The following is a 19,079-nucleotide window of genomic DNA, read 5'->3' on the forward strand; positions in this document are numbered from 1 at the left end:
GTGAGGAGCTGGTCTTGTGTGTGTGTGTGTATACGTGTGGATGTGGAGATGACAAGTGAAACGCCACTTTGCTTTGACACTCTGAATGTCCACTGAAGACGAAACTTCCCCCAGTTTAGAAGTGGTTCTTGGTAGCTCCTGTCCTCACACCAACAAAGGACAAAGCTTCAGGCCCACATAGGTGTGTGCTAGCGTGTGCGGACTATCTTCACACTCCACTGCTCCAGACCCTCTATAGAACACATTCCAGTGAGGGTGTTGGGTCAGTGCAGGCGCTGAAGGACACGCGGTGGTTTGCAGGCTGCACTAATTTGTTTAACCTCTGATTAGGCCGAGGAATGTCAACTATTGAGGAGACACTACAGGTCCCGACAGAATGGTTTGACACTTTGGCAATCTGTCATTGCCGCAAGCAAGAAAAGCGAGTCCCCACTCGAGACAAAAAGCCACTCCACTGCCTGGGCGGAGAGGGAGTTTAATGGCTTGGTCCCAACAAGGCCGGCAGAAAGCACGTCTATCTGTGCTAAAAGCTTGCTTTGCGTGTCATACAGTATAGCGTTTGTATCGGGAGATTTAAACTGATGTTGAAGATATTTTCATGAGACCAAGCTTTGTTTTTTTTCTTTTTGTTTTTTTAAGTTAAAGTATGTCTCTTTAAAGAAGGACGTAAGGAAGGACATTTTGGAACTCTGACTTTAAACCCATGTCTAGCATCACATCAATTTGGCACAAAAAGTGCGGCCTAGAGGCAGATTGAAAACATTTTCTCTTTTATTTAATCTAGCAACACAACACTGACCACATGTTACAAAAGATGTTTAAATAAATCTGCAAATCTGGAATTGAATGAGGTAAAAGCAGAGTTATCAAAAGGCACATTCTCCAGGGTTATTATCTTAACTTCTATGTTTTATGCTCAACTTCCAAACACCATTGTAGACCTGGCAGAGGAAAAACGGAAACAAAGCAGCATTCCTCAGGAAAGCTGCTTTATACGTACACACACATTAAATTATACATTTTTAGTATGCTAATAAACATGTTGATTGTATTCTTACAAGATCCAGATACACTTCGTCTTCTCGCCACATGTACCTTTAGAAAATACTCAGCACAGTAGATTCTGTTGTTATAAATCTGGAAGTTATGAAATATGTGTTCACATGGAACACTTGGAGGAATCATTCATTTCATGCTTCATATCTAACTCCAGCTCCTTTTTTTCGAAGCTGCATTGATGAGAAACAGAAACTGGCTGGAATAAGAGGCTGTCATGTTGATGTCTGTGAAAAACATTTTGCATGTAACTTGTCTTAATGATCTGCTATTTGGCTTAAGGTAAGAGATTAGGAACAGTCATAAAGGGGTTTTACAATGTCCTTTATAGATACATATATACAATTCAGTAATATGAACTTTGACCTCATTGTTTGTGGGCTTCATAGATGTGGAACACCAGCTTAATATAAGCATTAACATCTTTGTGAATATGGAAGCATCATGACGTGGTACCTCCATCATGACACTCAGGGATATATTGTACATATCTGTGCAAAAAATACACATTACTTGTTGTACATGCAAACGTACATTCCTATCCCCAATGTGCACACAGCTGTAATTGATATATATATATATATCACTAATTATATGCATTTGTATTAATGTCCTTCTTTTTCATATTCAGCAGAAAGTAACGTGATCACTCACAATCTAAACCTTGGCAGGTATTAGTTGTTTCTCAGCCAATAACAAAAAGGCAAAAGGATCTCTGTCCAGAATCTAATCCAATAATAACCTCACATATTAACTCTAAAAATAATCACTCTCTCAAGACGGCTAGTGTGTAATTGGCAGCAAGTGACTCTTATAACTATTATCAACTCATTACTGGAATTTCAAGGTTACTTTAAAATAGAGTATACATAATGCAGATAGAAAGGCGGTCTACACTGTACAGTACAAAAAACAATTTCATCTCACGTGTAATATCGTATAGTTAATACAAAAAAACAATATATAATACATTCATAATATTTATGGGCTGTGTTCTGTTAAAAAAACATTAATAAAAAAAGCAAAATCTCTCATTTGTCTCCTTTAAGCGTTCCAGATAAGTTCTGTTCTGCAGTTTAAGGAGTCAGTCTGTGGTAGCTGCTTTCCATTCAGAAGAGTACAATTCCTCTATATTTTTGCATTGCAGGTGCCCCAGGAAAATGGGAAAAAATTGTGGTTCGACATCAAGTTTGAATTTTCACTGAAGCTGACCTTACAGCATGCGCAAAATGTGCACAAATTCCAGGCATGAGATAATCCACCTGAAAGCATTTGTCCCTAAATAACGTCAAGTTTGGGAATCTGCTTGTGAACTGAAATCAGTTCAGGTGAATCTGGGTCTTTCGTCCTCTTCATTGCTGCTCTTCAGTTCATTGAGGGGAAAGGTTATGAGGCATCAGCAGAACAGAAATAGCTGTTGCTCTGGGGAAGCCCCAAAAGAAGGACCAGGTAGGAGTAAAACTAAATAAAAAGATTTATTGGATGACTCCCAGGGCCAGCGAAATGAGATGAGACAAGAGGATAAAATAGGCGGCGTCCCTCTAATGTGCTACATAGCCGTTCTGAAGTATAATGTTCAAACGACTAGGAGAAGTCCAGAGGGCGGATCATCATGACCGTGGCTCGTAGCGAGTAGCTGGGGCCTTTAAAGTAGTGCCACTTGATACCGTTTAACTTCCCTACATGTTGTCCTTGGGTAAAGTACATGCCGTTAAGGTTGGACGGACCACAGGCATCAAACCACCAACCTGAATAGAGACACAATTTATTATTAGTTGCAAATCATCAATGCATTTTAGCAGAACAAACAAGGGTTTGAGTAAGTAGTGTTTTGTCAAGGTAACGTTTGTGTGTGTTACTGTAAAGGTTGTATGTTTCCCATGGCCTCTCCCACAGGGCCATGGCAATGGTTCTGACACCATTTCACTGCTATCTGCTCAATGTGTTACTGTCACTGAGTTCATTGGCATACCAGTACCTGTTGCTGAACACTTTCAGTACCTCTTCTATTTAAAGCAAAGAGTGCATGTGCACAAGAAGAGTTGTGCATGGCATGGGAAGCTTTTATTCTATTCCCAAGGTGACACATTTCATACTTTCACTGAAGGGAAATTCAGTTTTTGTTTTAGGTCACTGCAGGCTGTCTCTTCATACTTCTCTGTCTCATTATGGACCATAATCTGTCAAACAACCTGCCCATAAATATCCACCGTGCAACTTCCTTTCTTAATCTGGCTTTTAAGCAGTATGTGTCATTTCTTTATTACATTTTACTGAAACTTTATTTCTATTCAATCTTATTTAAATGTTATGCCTGCCAATTTTGAAGTTGTGTCTTAATGCTTTTTTAAATACACAACTTTATGTAAATGTATGTATGAAAGGTGCTTTACAAATAAAGTATATTACAATTAACGGTATTATTACGGTCAGTACTGTATATTTCAGATGATAGAGATATAATGAACATAACATATATTCCATCCTAGTAATCTGTCTTTGAAGTCTCATATCTGAACTAGTGACTACGCCCTCACTGATACAGTTAGATATAGAACATATGCGAGGCATGGCATGTGTCAGTCACACAGTGACAAATGGCAGCCCTTCTCTCTTCTGGCAGACCTGAATACCACAGCGGCGTACAGAATGACATTTCACAAGACCCGCTGTCAGTAATCAGGAGCAAAGTTCTGCCCTTGTTGCTGGCATGGATCACCCAGATATAAATTTCACATTGATTGCTGCTTCATCATAATGGGCGTACACAACATAGCATTGAAACTTGTGGACACTTCACATTTCCACAGCTGCTTAGTTTTAGGATGCTGCCACTAGTGGAAATCAAATATGGAACTGCACTTGCTCTGCTTACATTTATTTGTTTGATTTTTTTTAAAGTATTCCTTAAGCTGGAGCCCTTTACAGGACACACGGTACCTTACATTTTTAGTGATGGGCCAAAGTTGTGAAAGCTTAAAGCTGCTATAGTCAGTGTTTAGAAATGAACAAGGGATTGAATGATTATGTCTAGTGTAAGAGATGTTGTTTGTAGTGACAAACCTACAGGAAAATTATCACCAACTCTGCAGTTTCCCTCAACTCTAGGGGGCATTTTATCATCTTTTAGCTCATTGTTTTAGTTTTAGAGCCCACAGTTTTGCCATTTGGGGTCACTCTCACAGGTGTCGTCAGTTTGCTGCCACAGCATACAGCTGTTCTCAGTGAGTAAACTATTAAACAACAACAATGTACACTACCTGCCCTGCATCAAAGTTAACGATTTGCTGGAGAAAAAAAAGTAGTGCATTTAGTAATTAACAAGAGTTGGTGGGGACCAATGTAATGTCTTGTACTTGATACAATGATGGGAAGGGGTTTGTTTATAGCATGTCACACTGTGTGTTGTGCAACTTGCTGTTTCATTTTATTGAGAAATTGTTTTTCCTTTTAAACAATGAAGCAGAATACAGCAAAAGTCACCTACTTGCTATTCCTCATTTGTTGATTAACCGCAGACCACAAAAATCGTGGTCACACACAAACATTTAGTGTGCACAGCAGCAATCCTTTGGGATTTATGATCAGTACCCTCTCTGTTTCCAGGTGAGCGCTTTTTACAGACTTGTAAAAACAGGGGGTGTCTTTTTTTTTTTAAAAGAAAGACCCCGTAGTGCAGTTCTCATTATAGAGGGATCTCCTTCGCCTCTTGTCAGTGCTGTATCCCTACTGTAGGTTGTAGTGCTGTTCAAATATATACATTGCGGTATCTGTGTGTTCACACTACATTCTCCTCCGTATTCTTAATACGGCACGCTACAGTTGTCCTCATAAATGTAGCAGAGAAGTATTTTCCTCTTGTATATTCCAGACACTTACATCATCTGTAAGTGTCAGCCCTGCTCTTGTAAATGCAGGGTTTAAATCAAATGATATACTATACATAGTGTAGCACAGTGCTGGGTTCGGCCCGGCCTTGACTCCGGCAACATGTTGTCATGCCTCTCCTTTGTGGCTTGCTATAGGCAGGCTATGAATCAAGCAGAGTAGGGGTGTTGATTAGTGATCAGATGCCAGTTCCCTTTAACCCACTGCATTCACAATGACCTAAGAGGTAATGCTTAACTTAAATCGGCACTTAGAAACGCTTGATTAGTACCAGGTCAGGACTTCACGGCAATAGAGCTGCCATGCGGTGACAGCAAGGGTCACTGGGCTCCACTTACACAGCAGGAGAAGCAGAGTCATTTTAAATCTCTCTGACACTTGGTGCCGCGCCCAGGGATTTTTATACTGTGCTTGTTTCCAACCACAGTGCAACTGGGATGGGATGCAGAATATAGTTACATTGCATATTGGTAGAATGACATTATAGCCAATTATGCAGTTGGGGGTTTAGTTGTTCATCAAGTACATGAGGAAGACGTAGGTGGAACATCTATTATTGCAATAAAAAGGACTTTTCAAAATTTAATTTAAAAGGATATATTTGTACTACTGCATATAAAGTTGACCAACTCTCACATTTAGGAGATACAGAGAGGATGAGATTCAGGTGTATAAGCTTGTTTAAGGAATATATGATGTAACAGTTCAGCCTTTCTTCCAGATTTGGAGCAAAAGGTATGAGACATGAGGGAATTCTTTAAAATTTTACCCTGGAACATGCCTGCAGAAAAAGAGATTTCATTTTTTCACATTCTGAGCGGTAATGTCATTTATGTATTTATGCTTGAGTCTGGAATAGAGGATTTAATATCCTGTAACAGTAATTGTTTCAATAAATTTAAATAGCCTAATAGGTGCAAAGTGTAAAGTGGCCATGTTAGCCCATTGCATGTCTTGCAAGAGCAAGTTGTGATCCTAACGACCTGAACAAATGACTGGGCAATGAACACTGAGTTTTGTCATAAAGCTAATCAAGGTTATTACTTTTTGAAGTGGTAAAATCATGGCCACTGTTTTCTCCTAAAAGCAATTCTGTATGATTCTTATTGGTTATAATGACAATTTACTCCCCAAGTTAATTGCTGAGACCTCAGAGCAAGAAGACATGAAAAAGAAGAGCTTCTGAAAAGAAGTCTGATGAGAAAAGAAAACGAGAAACTTAGACCATCAGACAGAGATAGCTAAACTTATTTGGAAGAGGAAAACTAAGGCAAATTATTAAATTATTACTTAAGATTGCTCTAAGCAATATTTATTCATATTTAGAGTGGATAAGATGACACTATATAATGTCAAAGCTCTCTTTTGTTGTGACCAACCCACGGAGAGTAACAACTTCCTTCGAAGATCCCTCAACTCTGTGGAACGTTTTCCAGTCATTGCTTTGGTTTTGCAGCTTATTGGGCAATGTACAGTAGTAGCTAAAGAACCAGAAATTTATTATTTAAATGTATGATTATCCTTAATACAATGCATTCTTAGGCTACACTTACCACCCGTGAGCATGAGGGCACACTTGCACATGCAGTTGTCATTGTCCATGTCCTTGGTGCTGAAGTCTGCTCCGTGGATTACGAGACTGCTCTGTCTGCCTGCAGTCCCACTGTGGCTTTTCAAGAACAGCCTGAAAGACATAAGGACGAGGTAGAGGAGGGAGTAAGAACATAAAAACAAATCAGGGGGAGGAAGCGGCTGAGAGGAGTATGGTGGAGTGAGCAGTGTAAGCAATAAAGACAGCAAGAAGACATAACATGCTGCAAGAGATGTCTCCTGAGAGAGATTTATTTTTTGTTGTGATTGAGTACATATAGAACACCTGGAACAACATTAACAGGGTGGAGAAAAGATAAAATAAAGAATGAAAGACAGAGCATATGAAAGAATAAGAAAACAGAGAGAGAGAGAGAACGAGAGAGAGAGAGAGAGAGAGAGAGAGAGCGCGAGCGAGAGAATGCAGTGTAAGGAATGTCTGGGAATCACATTTCCATCCGCAGGGCCAGAGTACATTAATTTACACCACAAGTACTGAACTTTAACAGCTATACACAGTAAAAGAGCAATAAGCAATCTGTTTAACCTATCATCCATCCATAGCTGGGCAGGTAGAACACCCTCTCAAGTCTTTGGCATCCAGGAATGCAATATTTCTCCCTGTCTCGACTTATTGTGTTTAATCAAACAGCTCCTACTGTTCTTTGTCTTTTCATGAAGTTTAAATTCTTGAAGTCATACACATGATTTTTGCTGCTAGTATATATATATAAAAATATAAAATTATATACACACACACACACACACACACACACACACACACAGTGGGGCTCGAAAGTTTGGGCACCACAGTTCAAATTGGTTCAATTCATTGGTATTAATGTGCATAAAGAAGCCAAGAAAGGTGAAAAAATGTCACTTTGAAAAGAACAGAAAACAAAAAAATGGCGTCCCAAAAGTTTGGGCACCCTGCAGAGTTTATAGCATGCACCGCCCCGTCCCAAATGTGTCTCATTTTTTCATTTTCTTCATGAGACCCTTTCTATAAATTAGCCAATTTAATTGCCTAAAACAAATTGGTATATAGTGCCATATTGCTGATATTTTCTTCAGAGAAAATAAGACTAAAAACACTACAATGATACTGCTTTATGGGGATTACCTTTGTCTGTTCAGGTTATGCTACCCAGCCATCTTTGCACACTGAGGATTTTTCAAACAAACCACACATCTATGGGACTGATAAGATGTCACTCCCAAGCTGAATTCCTCTACACACGTGGCGCTCAACACACACATTGAAAACTAATATCTAGCTTGGAAGCAGATTCTTTCTTTAGGGCGTGTCATACTGGGAACTCACTCAAGGTGTGAATGGGAACTGCTACATGCGGATCTGACAATTCCTTCATCCCTTTGACAGCTCTTCCATTAAAAGCACATGCCTTCCCTTAAACTGCTGCATCACACACTTGCCTCCCCCCTTTTCATCTTGTTTCTCCCACGCCCTCTCGTTTTCACTTTCTCCCAATAGAAGAGATTGTAAATCCAAAGAGTAGGACTACAGCACCAAGCCAATTAGGTCTCTACTATTAAGTATGGTTCACTCTCAGTGAAAGCTATTTCCTGAGATCATTTCTTTACAACAAGGGACCATGGGCGTGTAGTGAACCTTGCACCTAGTTTGAGTTTTCCGATGAGAAAGTAACAAATATAACTAACGCTGCAAGTAATGTCAGGGTTTCTGGCGGACGTGCGACCGTGCATTTTCGCGACACTTAGACACCGCAAATTGTCACCAATGAAAACGGAACTCCCTGCTGAGTTCAATGATACCTCACACAAGACTCTACATCATACAGTTCATTAGCTGTAAAAAAGGGGCGTGGCTAAACCATAAGGGGCGGGTCAAACCATGACCAATGAAAACGGAACTCTGTTGAGATTAATGATATATCAAACAATGGTGTACAAGAAATGGGTATTTAGTACTGAAAGGGGGCATGGCAAATCATCACCAATGAATAAGGAAGTCTTTGCTGAGTTCAATGATGCCACACACACAAAGGGTTTACATCAAACTGGTTATAAGTTATAAAAACAAGGGTGTCGCTACAACATAGGGGTTGGTCAAACCATCAGCAATCAAAAAAAAAAAAACTGCTGACTTTGCTGAGTTCAATGATACAAGACTCTACTGTACTTTAAATGGTTGAAATGTTAAGAATAGGGGGCTTGCCAAAACATCACAAATGAAGAGGTTTTTCTTTTTATAACTTCATCTTTAAGGTGTTGAGATGGTACAGACCAAATCTGAAGTCCATTGGATGAAAACTCTGAGAATTTTGTTAAAGTACAGCACCTTGACTTTTAGGTCTGCTTCCTGTTAACACTAGGAAGGGCTATGACTTTGAGCCAGTATCGGCACGTAGATGTTGTCAGGGTTAGACTCTTATGAATCCTGAAAAGTTTGGAGCCAATTTGACAATGTAAACTCAAGTTACACCCACATCCTGTTTCGATGGCGATGGTTTCAAGGCCATGCCCTATGACAAGAATTTTTTATTTTAACTACTTTTCATCTTTAACGTCTTAAGATGATCGGATGAAATCTCTTGGAGGAGTTCGTTAAAGTACGACAAAAAAAGAACTTTGAATTAAAAATGGCAGACTTTCTGTTGGGTTTAGGTTCTGGCTTCAATGAGTTTTTTTCGTACGTCTTTGCATGCTACATACAGTTTGTGTAAGTTTTGGTGGTCTACGTTTAACAAACTGCAGGTACATTTTTTAAACTAGCTAGGGCGCTAGCAAGCTACTTTTGTGCGCCTATTCCCGAAACCCTTAAAATACGTAAATCTTCACAAGACTTGATTGACCACCAATTTTGGTGAATATTGGTCAAAAATGCAATTCATTTGCCAGAAGAAAGGAAAGGAAAGGAAAGGAAGAATTCTTTCAGTTTCAATAGGGCCTTTGCTGCTGTCGGCGCTCAGGCCCTCAAAATATTTTAGGTTTTGGGAGATGTTGAACACCATGCACCTCAAGCCTTTGTGAAGCTTGTACCTCTGAGGCATCAGCATGCATACCTAAAAGAGAGAGACGGGTAGACTCCCTGGGATGGAAAGTCATTTAACGTGAATGACTTCTGTATTTGGACAGCTGTGTAAATGGTTGAGTTGTACAGCAGAGTAAAAAACGTGACTGTGGATCACAGTGGGGAATTCACTAAGCCACTAAACCAATATGTGTAATCCTATAAGGTAAGGGTGAGTCATGTGTCTAATCAGTGGCACCGAATGACCACTGGAAATGGCACTTTGGATAAGGCCCTGTGAGTATATGTAAGCACTTGGGGGTGCATATAAATACTGAAGTATTAACTGGTGTCTACGAGGCAACAGATGTCTTGGAGATGCTTTCCAGTTCAGACTAAAGTCACACTACCTCACTTACGGGTAGCACGACTTCTATCAGCTAATTCCTGATTCTGAGGAATAAAACATGCAATGTCAAGGATGAGGTCTGCTACCGCTCTGATAAAGAACAGACTTTGCTGCACATTTACACTCCATTTTCCAAAGCCCTCACGATCTCTGTTGCGCTAAGGAATCGCCAAGGCACATCATCAAGAGGAATTTTCAGCATGACACTTTGACAGGCTGCTTTAAATAGTTTGTGGCTGTGTTTACTGGCTGTGGTGCATATTTACCAGACCAACAAACCCCAACTCAACAGACATCTGCAGTTCTTCCTGTCAGGATCCATTATGCATTCAAATGATAAGTGAAGTAACATAAAGATGGGCCAAGAACATAAGAGAAAGAGATGCTTTTCCTGAGGCCGGTTTCTAAGAATGAAAGAGAAACAGACAGAGACATGGAGATTAACAGAGAGACGGCGTCTAATAGTTCACATCAATAAAATGACAGACATCTGCTGAGCCATATCAGCAACTTAACAGGCAATGCATGCTAATCTGATTGTTCTTGTTGAAGTAACTTAATAATGTGATTGGTCAAGGCTCATTAGTAACCTAAATATTGAAGTGTGAGGGGAATCATTTGGTTTTACTCAATAACACCTCTGGGGAGGGCAAATGGTGTCACGCCATCTAATTCTTCCAATATTCACTGGGGATGCCGGTTTATTTGTGATCTTTCAACATATTTAGAAAGTTAAAGTAGCAACAGTGCATATCATCATTAAGCCCAGTTCACACAAATTACAAATAACATGTTCCCGTTTAACCCTGGTGGTATCTTGTCATGCATATTTTTTCTAAAACTTTTACAGCTTCTAATCTGAGACTTCTGCTGATCACAAATACCACCCCACTCAACTTTAAACTAAGTTTACTGGTGTCATAAAAGAAAGACCGCTTATTCATACAGTATTTTGCAACCACATGATCACCTTGGATACCTAGCGGGCAAGAAATGCCAACAGACAGTGGCCAGCCAAAGAAATTGCAGCCTTGCAGATTTACAATATTGCAATCAATCAACTATTTAGAACATGTCACCAAATGTTGAAATTAAATATCATGAAAAGATGAACATGCTCAGAACTGGTGATTCAGCACCCGCTGATGTTTTCATTGCTTGATCATATTGATGGAGCTTCTATTTTTATTTTTTTAAGCTTTCTTTAAAAAGCTGTCTTTTGTAGGTTTGTGGAGTGACGAGAGGAACCGCATAACCATTCCCATCTTAACCCTTGTGTGGTGTTTAGGTCTGTGGGACCTTTTTCCATGTTCGCTAATTATGCTTTTTCTTCTAACTCACTGCTATGAAACTTAACGTCCTCCTCCTACTAGGCCTGCTGTGTGTGTGTGTGTGTGTGTTTGTGTGTGTGTGTCTTTGCAGCTGTACAGTATGTGTAGGTTTCTGAGTCTGTTAGGCTTACAGTTATTGCATCCAATCGCACAGCTATCTGGCATGTTTTTTTCACCTCAGAACACCAACTTTCTTAAAGTAAAACTGGTGACATCCTGGCAAGATCTTATTAGGTTTCGTTGCTAGGAGACTGATGTTCTTGCCTGCCTAGTAGTTGTGACGTCACATGCAAAGTATGAATAGTGGCCAGTCCCCCCAAACACAACCCTCTGTCTACATACAGCTTGAAAGTGGCACTCCACAGGTGTTGGAATGACATGAGCCTAGCTACCTAGCTCCCATTTACCTACTGAAAACACGAGGGGTCGTCATCCATCCATCCATCCATCTTCGACCGCTTATCCGGTATCGGGTCGCGGGGGCAGCAGCTCCAGCAGGGGACCCCAAACTTCCCTTTCCCGAGCCACATCAACCAGCTCCGACTGGGGGATCCCGAGGCGTTCCCAGGCCAGGTTGGAGATATAATCTCGCCACCTAGTCCTGGGTCTTCCCCGAGGCCTCGTCATCACTTTTATATTTATTATCTCAGTTCCTCATTTTAATCTTTGTAAATATGTGTGATGTCCTTAATACAATGCACCATTTACGGGCTGACACAAGTGAAATTCCGTTGTGCTTGCATAACGACACTAAAGTTAAAGTTAACTGGGACATTGTTTCTGGAAAGACACCATGCTGTCAAGTTTTTTGAAGGTAATTATCCAAATGTCTTTAGCACTACAAATTAAATTTCACACACTCTTATTGTATTAGGGGTGGCTGTAAATGTCTCCAATGGAGCAACATCACACTCGGGTAAATAAACTTTGCATTTTGCATGACTAAATGACCACTAGGGGTAAGTGAGAAGATGTTTTTTGTGTGATTTGGGTGAACTGCTGCCTTCAAGATTTGATGCAGATTCGGTATCAGTTTTCATAATAGGTCCATGCTCTGGTGTATTACAGCTGCAAACTGCGTACGTGTGAAAGAAGTTGTAGCAGGGTCAGGTGAGGAATAAGATGACTGATGTGTTTATCTGACAGCACTTCCAAGTAAAACGAGGTGACTGCCGTTTTATTATACTGTATGTTAAAACATCGTTGTTATCAAACATCATTAAAACATTTACAGTGTTCTTATAAGAAATGGAGGCTTTACACTTTGTTAAAAACTTTCTATTCGCTGCCTTCGTTATTAAATGTTTGAGATTGCAAATAAAATCTAAAATAAAATAAAAATCTGAACACATTTTTAACACAACACATTTTGTTAGACCTGCACATTAGGCTCAGAATGTCAGAGCTGTTCACCTTAGAAAGTACCTTAGAAACCTGAGTAAAACAAATCAGCCTTCATATTTCCAAAAACACATTTAATTTAAAGCAGAGAAATGTTCATGGAGGACTACCTTAGACCTGGCCCTTTCCTAAATGCGTCCTCTTCTCCCCACACAGAGGAAAGACGTGTTAGATGTGTTAGCAGGCTGGGATTGGCGTAGGGCCTCAGATCTGCAAAAATGTCACTTGTTCGGAGTCTCACTTTTATCTGACACTTCCCATTTCACAACACACTGTGTTACTCTGAGCGGATATTGCTGTCATACAGTGACTTTATGAAAGAATGTCTTCGGAGAGGTTAAGGGAAAAGCCGTAAAACAATGTGTCTAATGCAATGTATGTTACCCTGTACAAAGTTCAAGCGATTTTCTAAAGCATACAGCAGAAATAAAATCCAGAAATGGTTTTGACGGGTCAGTAATGTGCACAAAATCTTTCTTGAGACTCAAATGCAAGTGTTGTTTAAACATATGGCACTTTCATCTTATGACTGACAAAGCCAAGCTTAGCCTGCTTTGTTTTCTTTCATCTTCATACATGAAGGAGACACCCCAGTCAGCTGAGGGTCCAGCACGTGCTGTTACACACCTGGCAGTAGTTAGCCTCCTGAACTGCAGTCTGATTGGCCCATTGCAGAGGTTAATCACCCTGACCAATGGTTTGCTTTCTACTGCAAGCCCGCAGAGGTGTCTGGCTGGCTGAGACCTGCTCGACTGCTCTCTTGCAATTAGGTGTCATAATAATAATAATAATAATAGTAATAATAAAGTGATTTCTGTATTAAAGTTACTAAGGACAATATGCTACAAGGAAAAGAACTCTCTTGTGATTTTGTTTTAAATTTGTGTCCATTTAATTTGAAAATCATTCTTCACTTGAAAATCTAGCACAACAATTTCAACTCAAGGTACACTTACTAGCTTTTTCCACGGTTTACAACCCAAGCTGTAGTTTATTTAGTTGCCACAGAGCATGTATGTGTATTTTAGGCCTGTGTGTAATGTGTGTTCTAAAAACAAAACATTGTAATTTCCCTTGAAAGTTTAATGAAGTGTAAATTATTTTATTATTATTACGAAAAAGATGGATCTGTTGGTATGCAAGTTTAGCAGCTGATTACGGCAATATCCCTTCAAGTCACACAGATGAAGACCGTGTGGTGTGGTTAAAAGCTCGTAGCTGGACCTTGAGTTGGGTTGTTTTGTGTGTGATCAGTATTTTCTTAACTTTACGCTATCTTAATTTCTTGGATTTTCTGTTTACTGTGCACAATCAACTTCATGACATGTTTAAGAGTTGCAGCCTGTAGCTTTAATAATCATCTCTGTAACATTTCAAACTGTGGAACCTGAAGCTTCCAGGAATGAAGTTCAAAACATAACTTGAGATATCACTGTTTATGTGCCTGAAACTGTTTCCTAGCCAGCATTCATCAGTTAGTTCCGTTTGTGGATCAGTCTTTTTTTTGTTGTAAAATAATTTAGTTTTATGCAATTTTTTTTATTCTGTATCATTATTTCCCTGACTGAGCACTATTTAATTTTTTTCATTCCATTTACTCCAATTAGCTACTTTTTTGTATATCTTTTCTGCCATTTTCCCTCTTCTATTCATATTGATATGTAGCACAAAGTTCATTTTTGCAGCAAAGAAACTTTGATAAATGAGGGTGATTAACGGAATACGTTGATCTGATGGCTATCATTACATTAAGGTTTGCAGGTCATCAAATTATAATGGATTTTTGTTATTTTCTTTTCTGCAACCCATGCTGTATCACACCAACCAAATTAGGCTTGATGATAGGAGGGCTTTTTTCTGTTGTTTATGAAGACAGTAACCTCTACAATTATGGTAAGCCCAGTCACAATGAAGGGAAAAACTCAAGAGCTCATTTCACAATATTATGAGGTTTTGGTTCAGTGGGAACTTTGAAGCACTGGTCAACCCAAATATACCCCTCAAAGTGTTGTACACAAGATGTGTTTGTTCGCTTTAAAACAACATTGCTGATGTCAGCTTACACTGTGCAGATGTAGCCAGTATAGATTTCTTCCTTTATCTGGCTGCTATTAGTGCTATTTGGTGCACTGATGTAGGCCCCTTGATATGCTCCTGCTCTCCTTTTCTACTTCTAGGATCCTTTTTCTTTGAGTTTTACAAATCCAATGCATGTTGCGCATGATAGATGCAGGTGCATGATAGCTTTTTTGTTTTCAGAATGGCATTGAACAATAAAAGTTTAAGTAAGAGGTGCCTAAAGATGGCAACAGTTATAGTCAAGCCAACATTTTTTACATATATTAATTCTTCATTAATTTACACTTTATTTTCTCTATTGGTATTGAAATAAGTAATGATCTTTCCCAACATATTGTTAAATTGGAAGGAAACTTGTTTACTGATGCTCAAACTGGTTAAACTGGACATTATGCGCGCGCACACACACACACACACACACACACACACACACACACACACACACACACACACACACACACACACACACACACACACACACACACACACACACACACACACACACCCCTATCAAAACCATCTAAAAATCGCAATTATTGATATGTGCCCCTTATTGCATTCTATATCCTTAACTACCACTATTTTTCAATTGTTTAAATCATCACATTGTTAATAATGTACCGATCGTCAAGGACTGAATAAAGATAAATGGCACGTTTATACTTTTAGTGCACTGGTATATGACATTTATTCCGTGTACGTGACTTCATTTCTAAAGGATTGGGACCTTATATTTCACAAAGGAATAATTGCACACTTCCATCCCTCTCTGCAGATTAAGTCATTTCTGTTTTTACAGTACTGTATACATAGATAAAACCAAGAAGTTGGAAGCAAGACAAACATTTCTTGGTAATGCTTAATATTGTTTATCATAAATGGTGAGTCATATGCATTGTTGGACTTGGACTATTCCATTCTCAAAGTGGTCTGTTTGTGGCCTTGTTGATGTGCTTTTGTTATTTCAAGCTGTGTGTGCGTGCCCAAGAGAGAGAGAGAGCGCGAGAGAGCGCGAGAGAGCAAGAGGAATATTTACAATACCATGTGAGGTCTTTACAAATTTCTTGTTTGTCTGACACGCGCTGACGCAGACGGTATTCCAGTAAACCACCACAGATGACATAAAATAATCCAAACCCAACTAAAAGGCTGGCCATTATCACTTACAGCTATCTCATATATTTTAGAGGAAGACAATTTAAAAGCAAGAAGCTGCCAAAGCAAAAAACATGGCAGCAGTGTTTTGTTTTGGGCCCCGCCATCTGGTTTGTTTTGGCCCATGTTTCAGAGGAGCAATGTGTGATTATCATACCACAAGTATTTTTCAAGAACAAATCTATTTTTAGAGATCAGTGTTTCGATTGTAATCCTAACAGTGTGAGCCTGCATTAAAAACAGGCTAAAATGGCCAGGGATGCCCTTTGTCTGCCAGAGTCGGAAAAAAAACAATTGTTTCCACAATTCAAAAGAACAAAAGGTTAAGCGTAGGATGTTAAAAATGTGTAAAACCCATAAAAGGATGTAAAAGCAAATATAAATGTGTGCGTTTGAAAGTGAGTTACAAACAGATATGGTAGAGTACATTCTGTATTGAGGCTTGATACCCAGCCCTAAAAATGTATGGGCCCGCACTTCACATATCTGTGTACCATGTACACATGCCTAAAGTCTGGGTGGGTGTCCTGCCACAGAGCCAGATATAAAAACTAAAAGGAAAAAAAGCAAGAGATGGAGTTTTCTCAAATCTCAACTCTGCGTATAAAATTAAACAAAAACCAAAAACAATGATCTCTTCCGCCTGATTGAAATCCAATTCTCCAGTCAAAACTACAAAGCCCATCCAGGTACGGGCCCCTTAAGACAGAAACCTCGTGAAGTGAAACCCCTGTCATCGCAAGAAAATTCTTAAAATTACATTTGGCAACAAGCCCCACCGCTGCAGGGAAACACTGCACGGAATGGAATAATTTAGGTAAAGCCTTATAAGCCACAGAATCTCGTTCCCTAATTCGTCATTCAAAGTTGGACGCAAGTTATGTTGCCACTAAAGGGACCTCTTATCAGAGAGAACCAGCCATCCAGTGAAAACTGCAGAATTGGAGATGTCAGACCCAGCAATTGCTCGGAACTCTTTGGAATTTGCAGTAGTTTTCCACATCTGAGAGGGCCAAGCATCTGCCATGGTTTGAGGCCTGTTATCATTAACCCCTTCAAAGGAAAACAGAAACTTTCGCCCCCGCAACGCACAAGGACAAAGCGTCAATCAAAGGAACGTTTGTAATGAGTAGACGACAAGTGATAGATCTGGTTTGGAAGGAATTTGTGATGAGGAAAAACTTCACCACAGAATTATATAACAGGATCAACGTTATTGAAGTGTCTGGAGAGCTCACAATTACTAGCCATGTTTATAATGTTAACACCTATGAAGATTTAGTCTTTCCATTGAAGTATTATTTCCTTACATATTACCTTACTTCCTTCCTTTCAAAAGTAACATATGCTAAAGCTTCACAATCTTTTGCTATGCAATGATAAAGGCTAACGATGGGATAAGATAGAAGGTCAATAGATTACAAAGGCTATTCATTCTGATTTATCCAATATTCACTCTTGGACAAAGTAGTGGATAGACCAAACAACACTGCCATCGAGAGCAATCAACTAGAGTGACTAAAAACCATTTGTTTAATTAATTGTAGAAGACTGAATCACGTTAACATGTGGTGCAAATATTGGTTCACAACCCTACTGAATCCTAAGGAAGAAAGACAAATCTCGCTGTCTCTGTGTTTCTTGGCCTGAAAAACAAGGATGCCCATCTTTGTCTACCAGGAACAATACAATATGACGATGTCTTACCTGTAGTTTTGTTTCTCACTGCCGATTTGGAAGCGGTCATATAGCGAGAAGGCCTGGTGTGCGTCCCAATCGGTCAACTCTACACGGAGGGCATTCTGTCTCTGGCTTGTCAAATGGTAAACATACTCGTTCCCCAACCAGTGCTCTGCAGACAAGCTGCCAAAACCCTGCAACAAAGTGAGAGAAACACAATAATCAGTGTGGAGACAGTGCTCCAAATCCTTTTTATAAATCATGGTGTTAAATCCCCTTATTTTTCCTAGAATACAAAAAAATCTCAGCACTAGAGGATTGTGGAATGGATTGAAAGGAATTTTCTCATTTATTTACTCATTTGTTTTTTGTCAATCAGAATTTAGACCAGAGATAGATAGATAGATAGATAGATAGATAGATATATATATATATATATATATATATATATATATAAAAAAAACTCATAGCATTCTTTTCCATTCCCCCAGAACTCAGTGATAAAGTCACACACATTACTCATTTTTCGTATTAATGTATTTAAGGCTTTCTTTTGGCTTGATCCTCCACATTGATAGACCTACCTACCTATAAAAGTGCTTAAATGGGTACCAGCTGAAATAGACACACACCTTTTTCCGTTTCTTTCTTCCTCTCAAGTCACACATGATAAAGTCATTATTACCTAAAGATTTCTTTCCATAAATATATACTGTATGCATGGAACACTCCTTCAAACAACAGCAAAAGTTATACGATAAGAGTTGCTCCTGGTCACAGGAAAAGTGCTTCTGACAGCAGCCAGAGCAGTGGATTGCAGAGGGGAATATCACAAAGCAGGATGACATTACAGCTCTGACAGGGCAGTCTGGACCACTCCATTAAATATTGGGAAAGAGGGAGGTGGGGTGGGCTAGGAAGACAAAGTCAGGGAGAAGTCTGTGTTTGTGTTAAGTGTGTGTGTGGTGATGAGGAATGGGAAGGAGGGAAAGTAAATATGGGGCATTCCTCGAGCCTTAGGCATGTCCTGCCGAGTGGGTGGAAGAGAAAGTGTCTGGGGCCCATTACCGCTTTCTCTCGTTTTATCTCTCACTTTCGTTAGAATTGATCTCACTCCTGATGAGATGTTCCCCTCGGACTGTCTTTCAGCTCGGTCCAACGCCTCATACTGTGACCTTGGTTTATCTCAAAAACACTGGCTGGAGAAAAGGCTTGGAGTCAAGCTCTGTTGACAGCTTTCCATTATATAGTTCCGGTTCTTCACGATCCTTCACACGCAAACCTGATCTACATCACTCAGCTCAGAAAAGATGAGAAGATGGTTAGTCATATTTTTGGATATAGTGCATGGTTTACATTTCAGTTACACTTGCTAAAATCACTGTCTGGCAGAAAAAGTCATTGTAAACATTGAGCCCTGTAAAACTCAAACTGTTGTTACTAAGATAAACTAGAATACAGAGAGTCCAATACTCTACAACCCTGGTTCTTAACC

The 19,079-nt window shown here is 39.5% G+C and overlaps 1 protein-coding gene across 3 annotated transcripts in view; it reads right to left on the bottom strand.

Moving 5' to 3' along the window:
• Window positions 1-753: 753 nt before the first annotated feature.
• The window catches only part of angpt1 (angiopoietin 1), a 57,902-nt gene continuing 39,576 nt past the window's right edge, over window positions 754-19,079 (bottom strand). For all 3 annotated transcript variants that reach the window (XM_034892075.1, XM_034892074.1, XM_034892076.1), the window contains 3 exons: window positions 17,612-17,778; window positions 6,498-6,628; window positions 754-2,804 (listed from right to left, as the gene is read on the bottom strand). In XM_034892075.1, coding sequence (XP_034747966.1) covers window positions 2,641-2,804; window positions 6,498-6,628; window positions 17,612-17,778 — 462 coding nt within the window. In that variant the 3' untranslated portion in view covers window positions 754-2,640. The remainder of the gene's footprint in view (window positions 2,805-6,497; window positions 6,629-17,611; window positions 17,779-19,079) is intronic.

This window comes from Etheostoma cragini, chromosome 14 (genome assembly GCF_013103735.1).
Source record: "Etheostoma cragini isolate CJK2018 chromosome 14, CSU_Ecrag_1.0, whole genome shotgun sequence".
In the NCBI taxonomy this organism is placed as follows: domain Eukaryota; kingdom Metazoa; phylum Chordata; class Actinopteri; order Perciformes; family Percidae; genus Etheostoma; species Etheostoma cragini.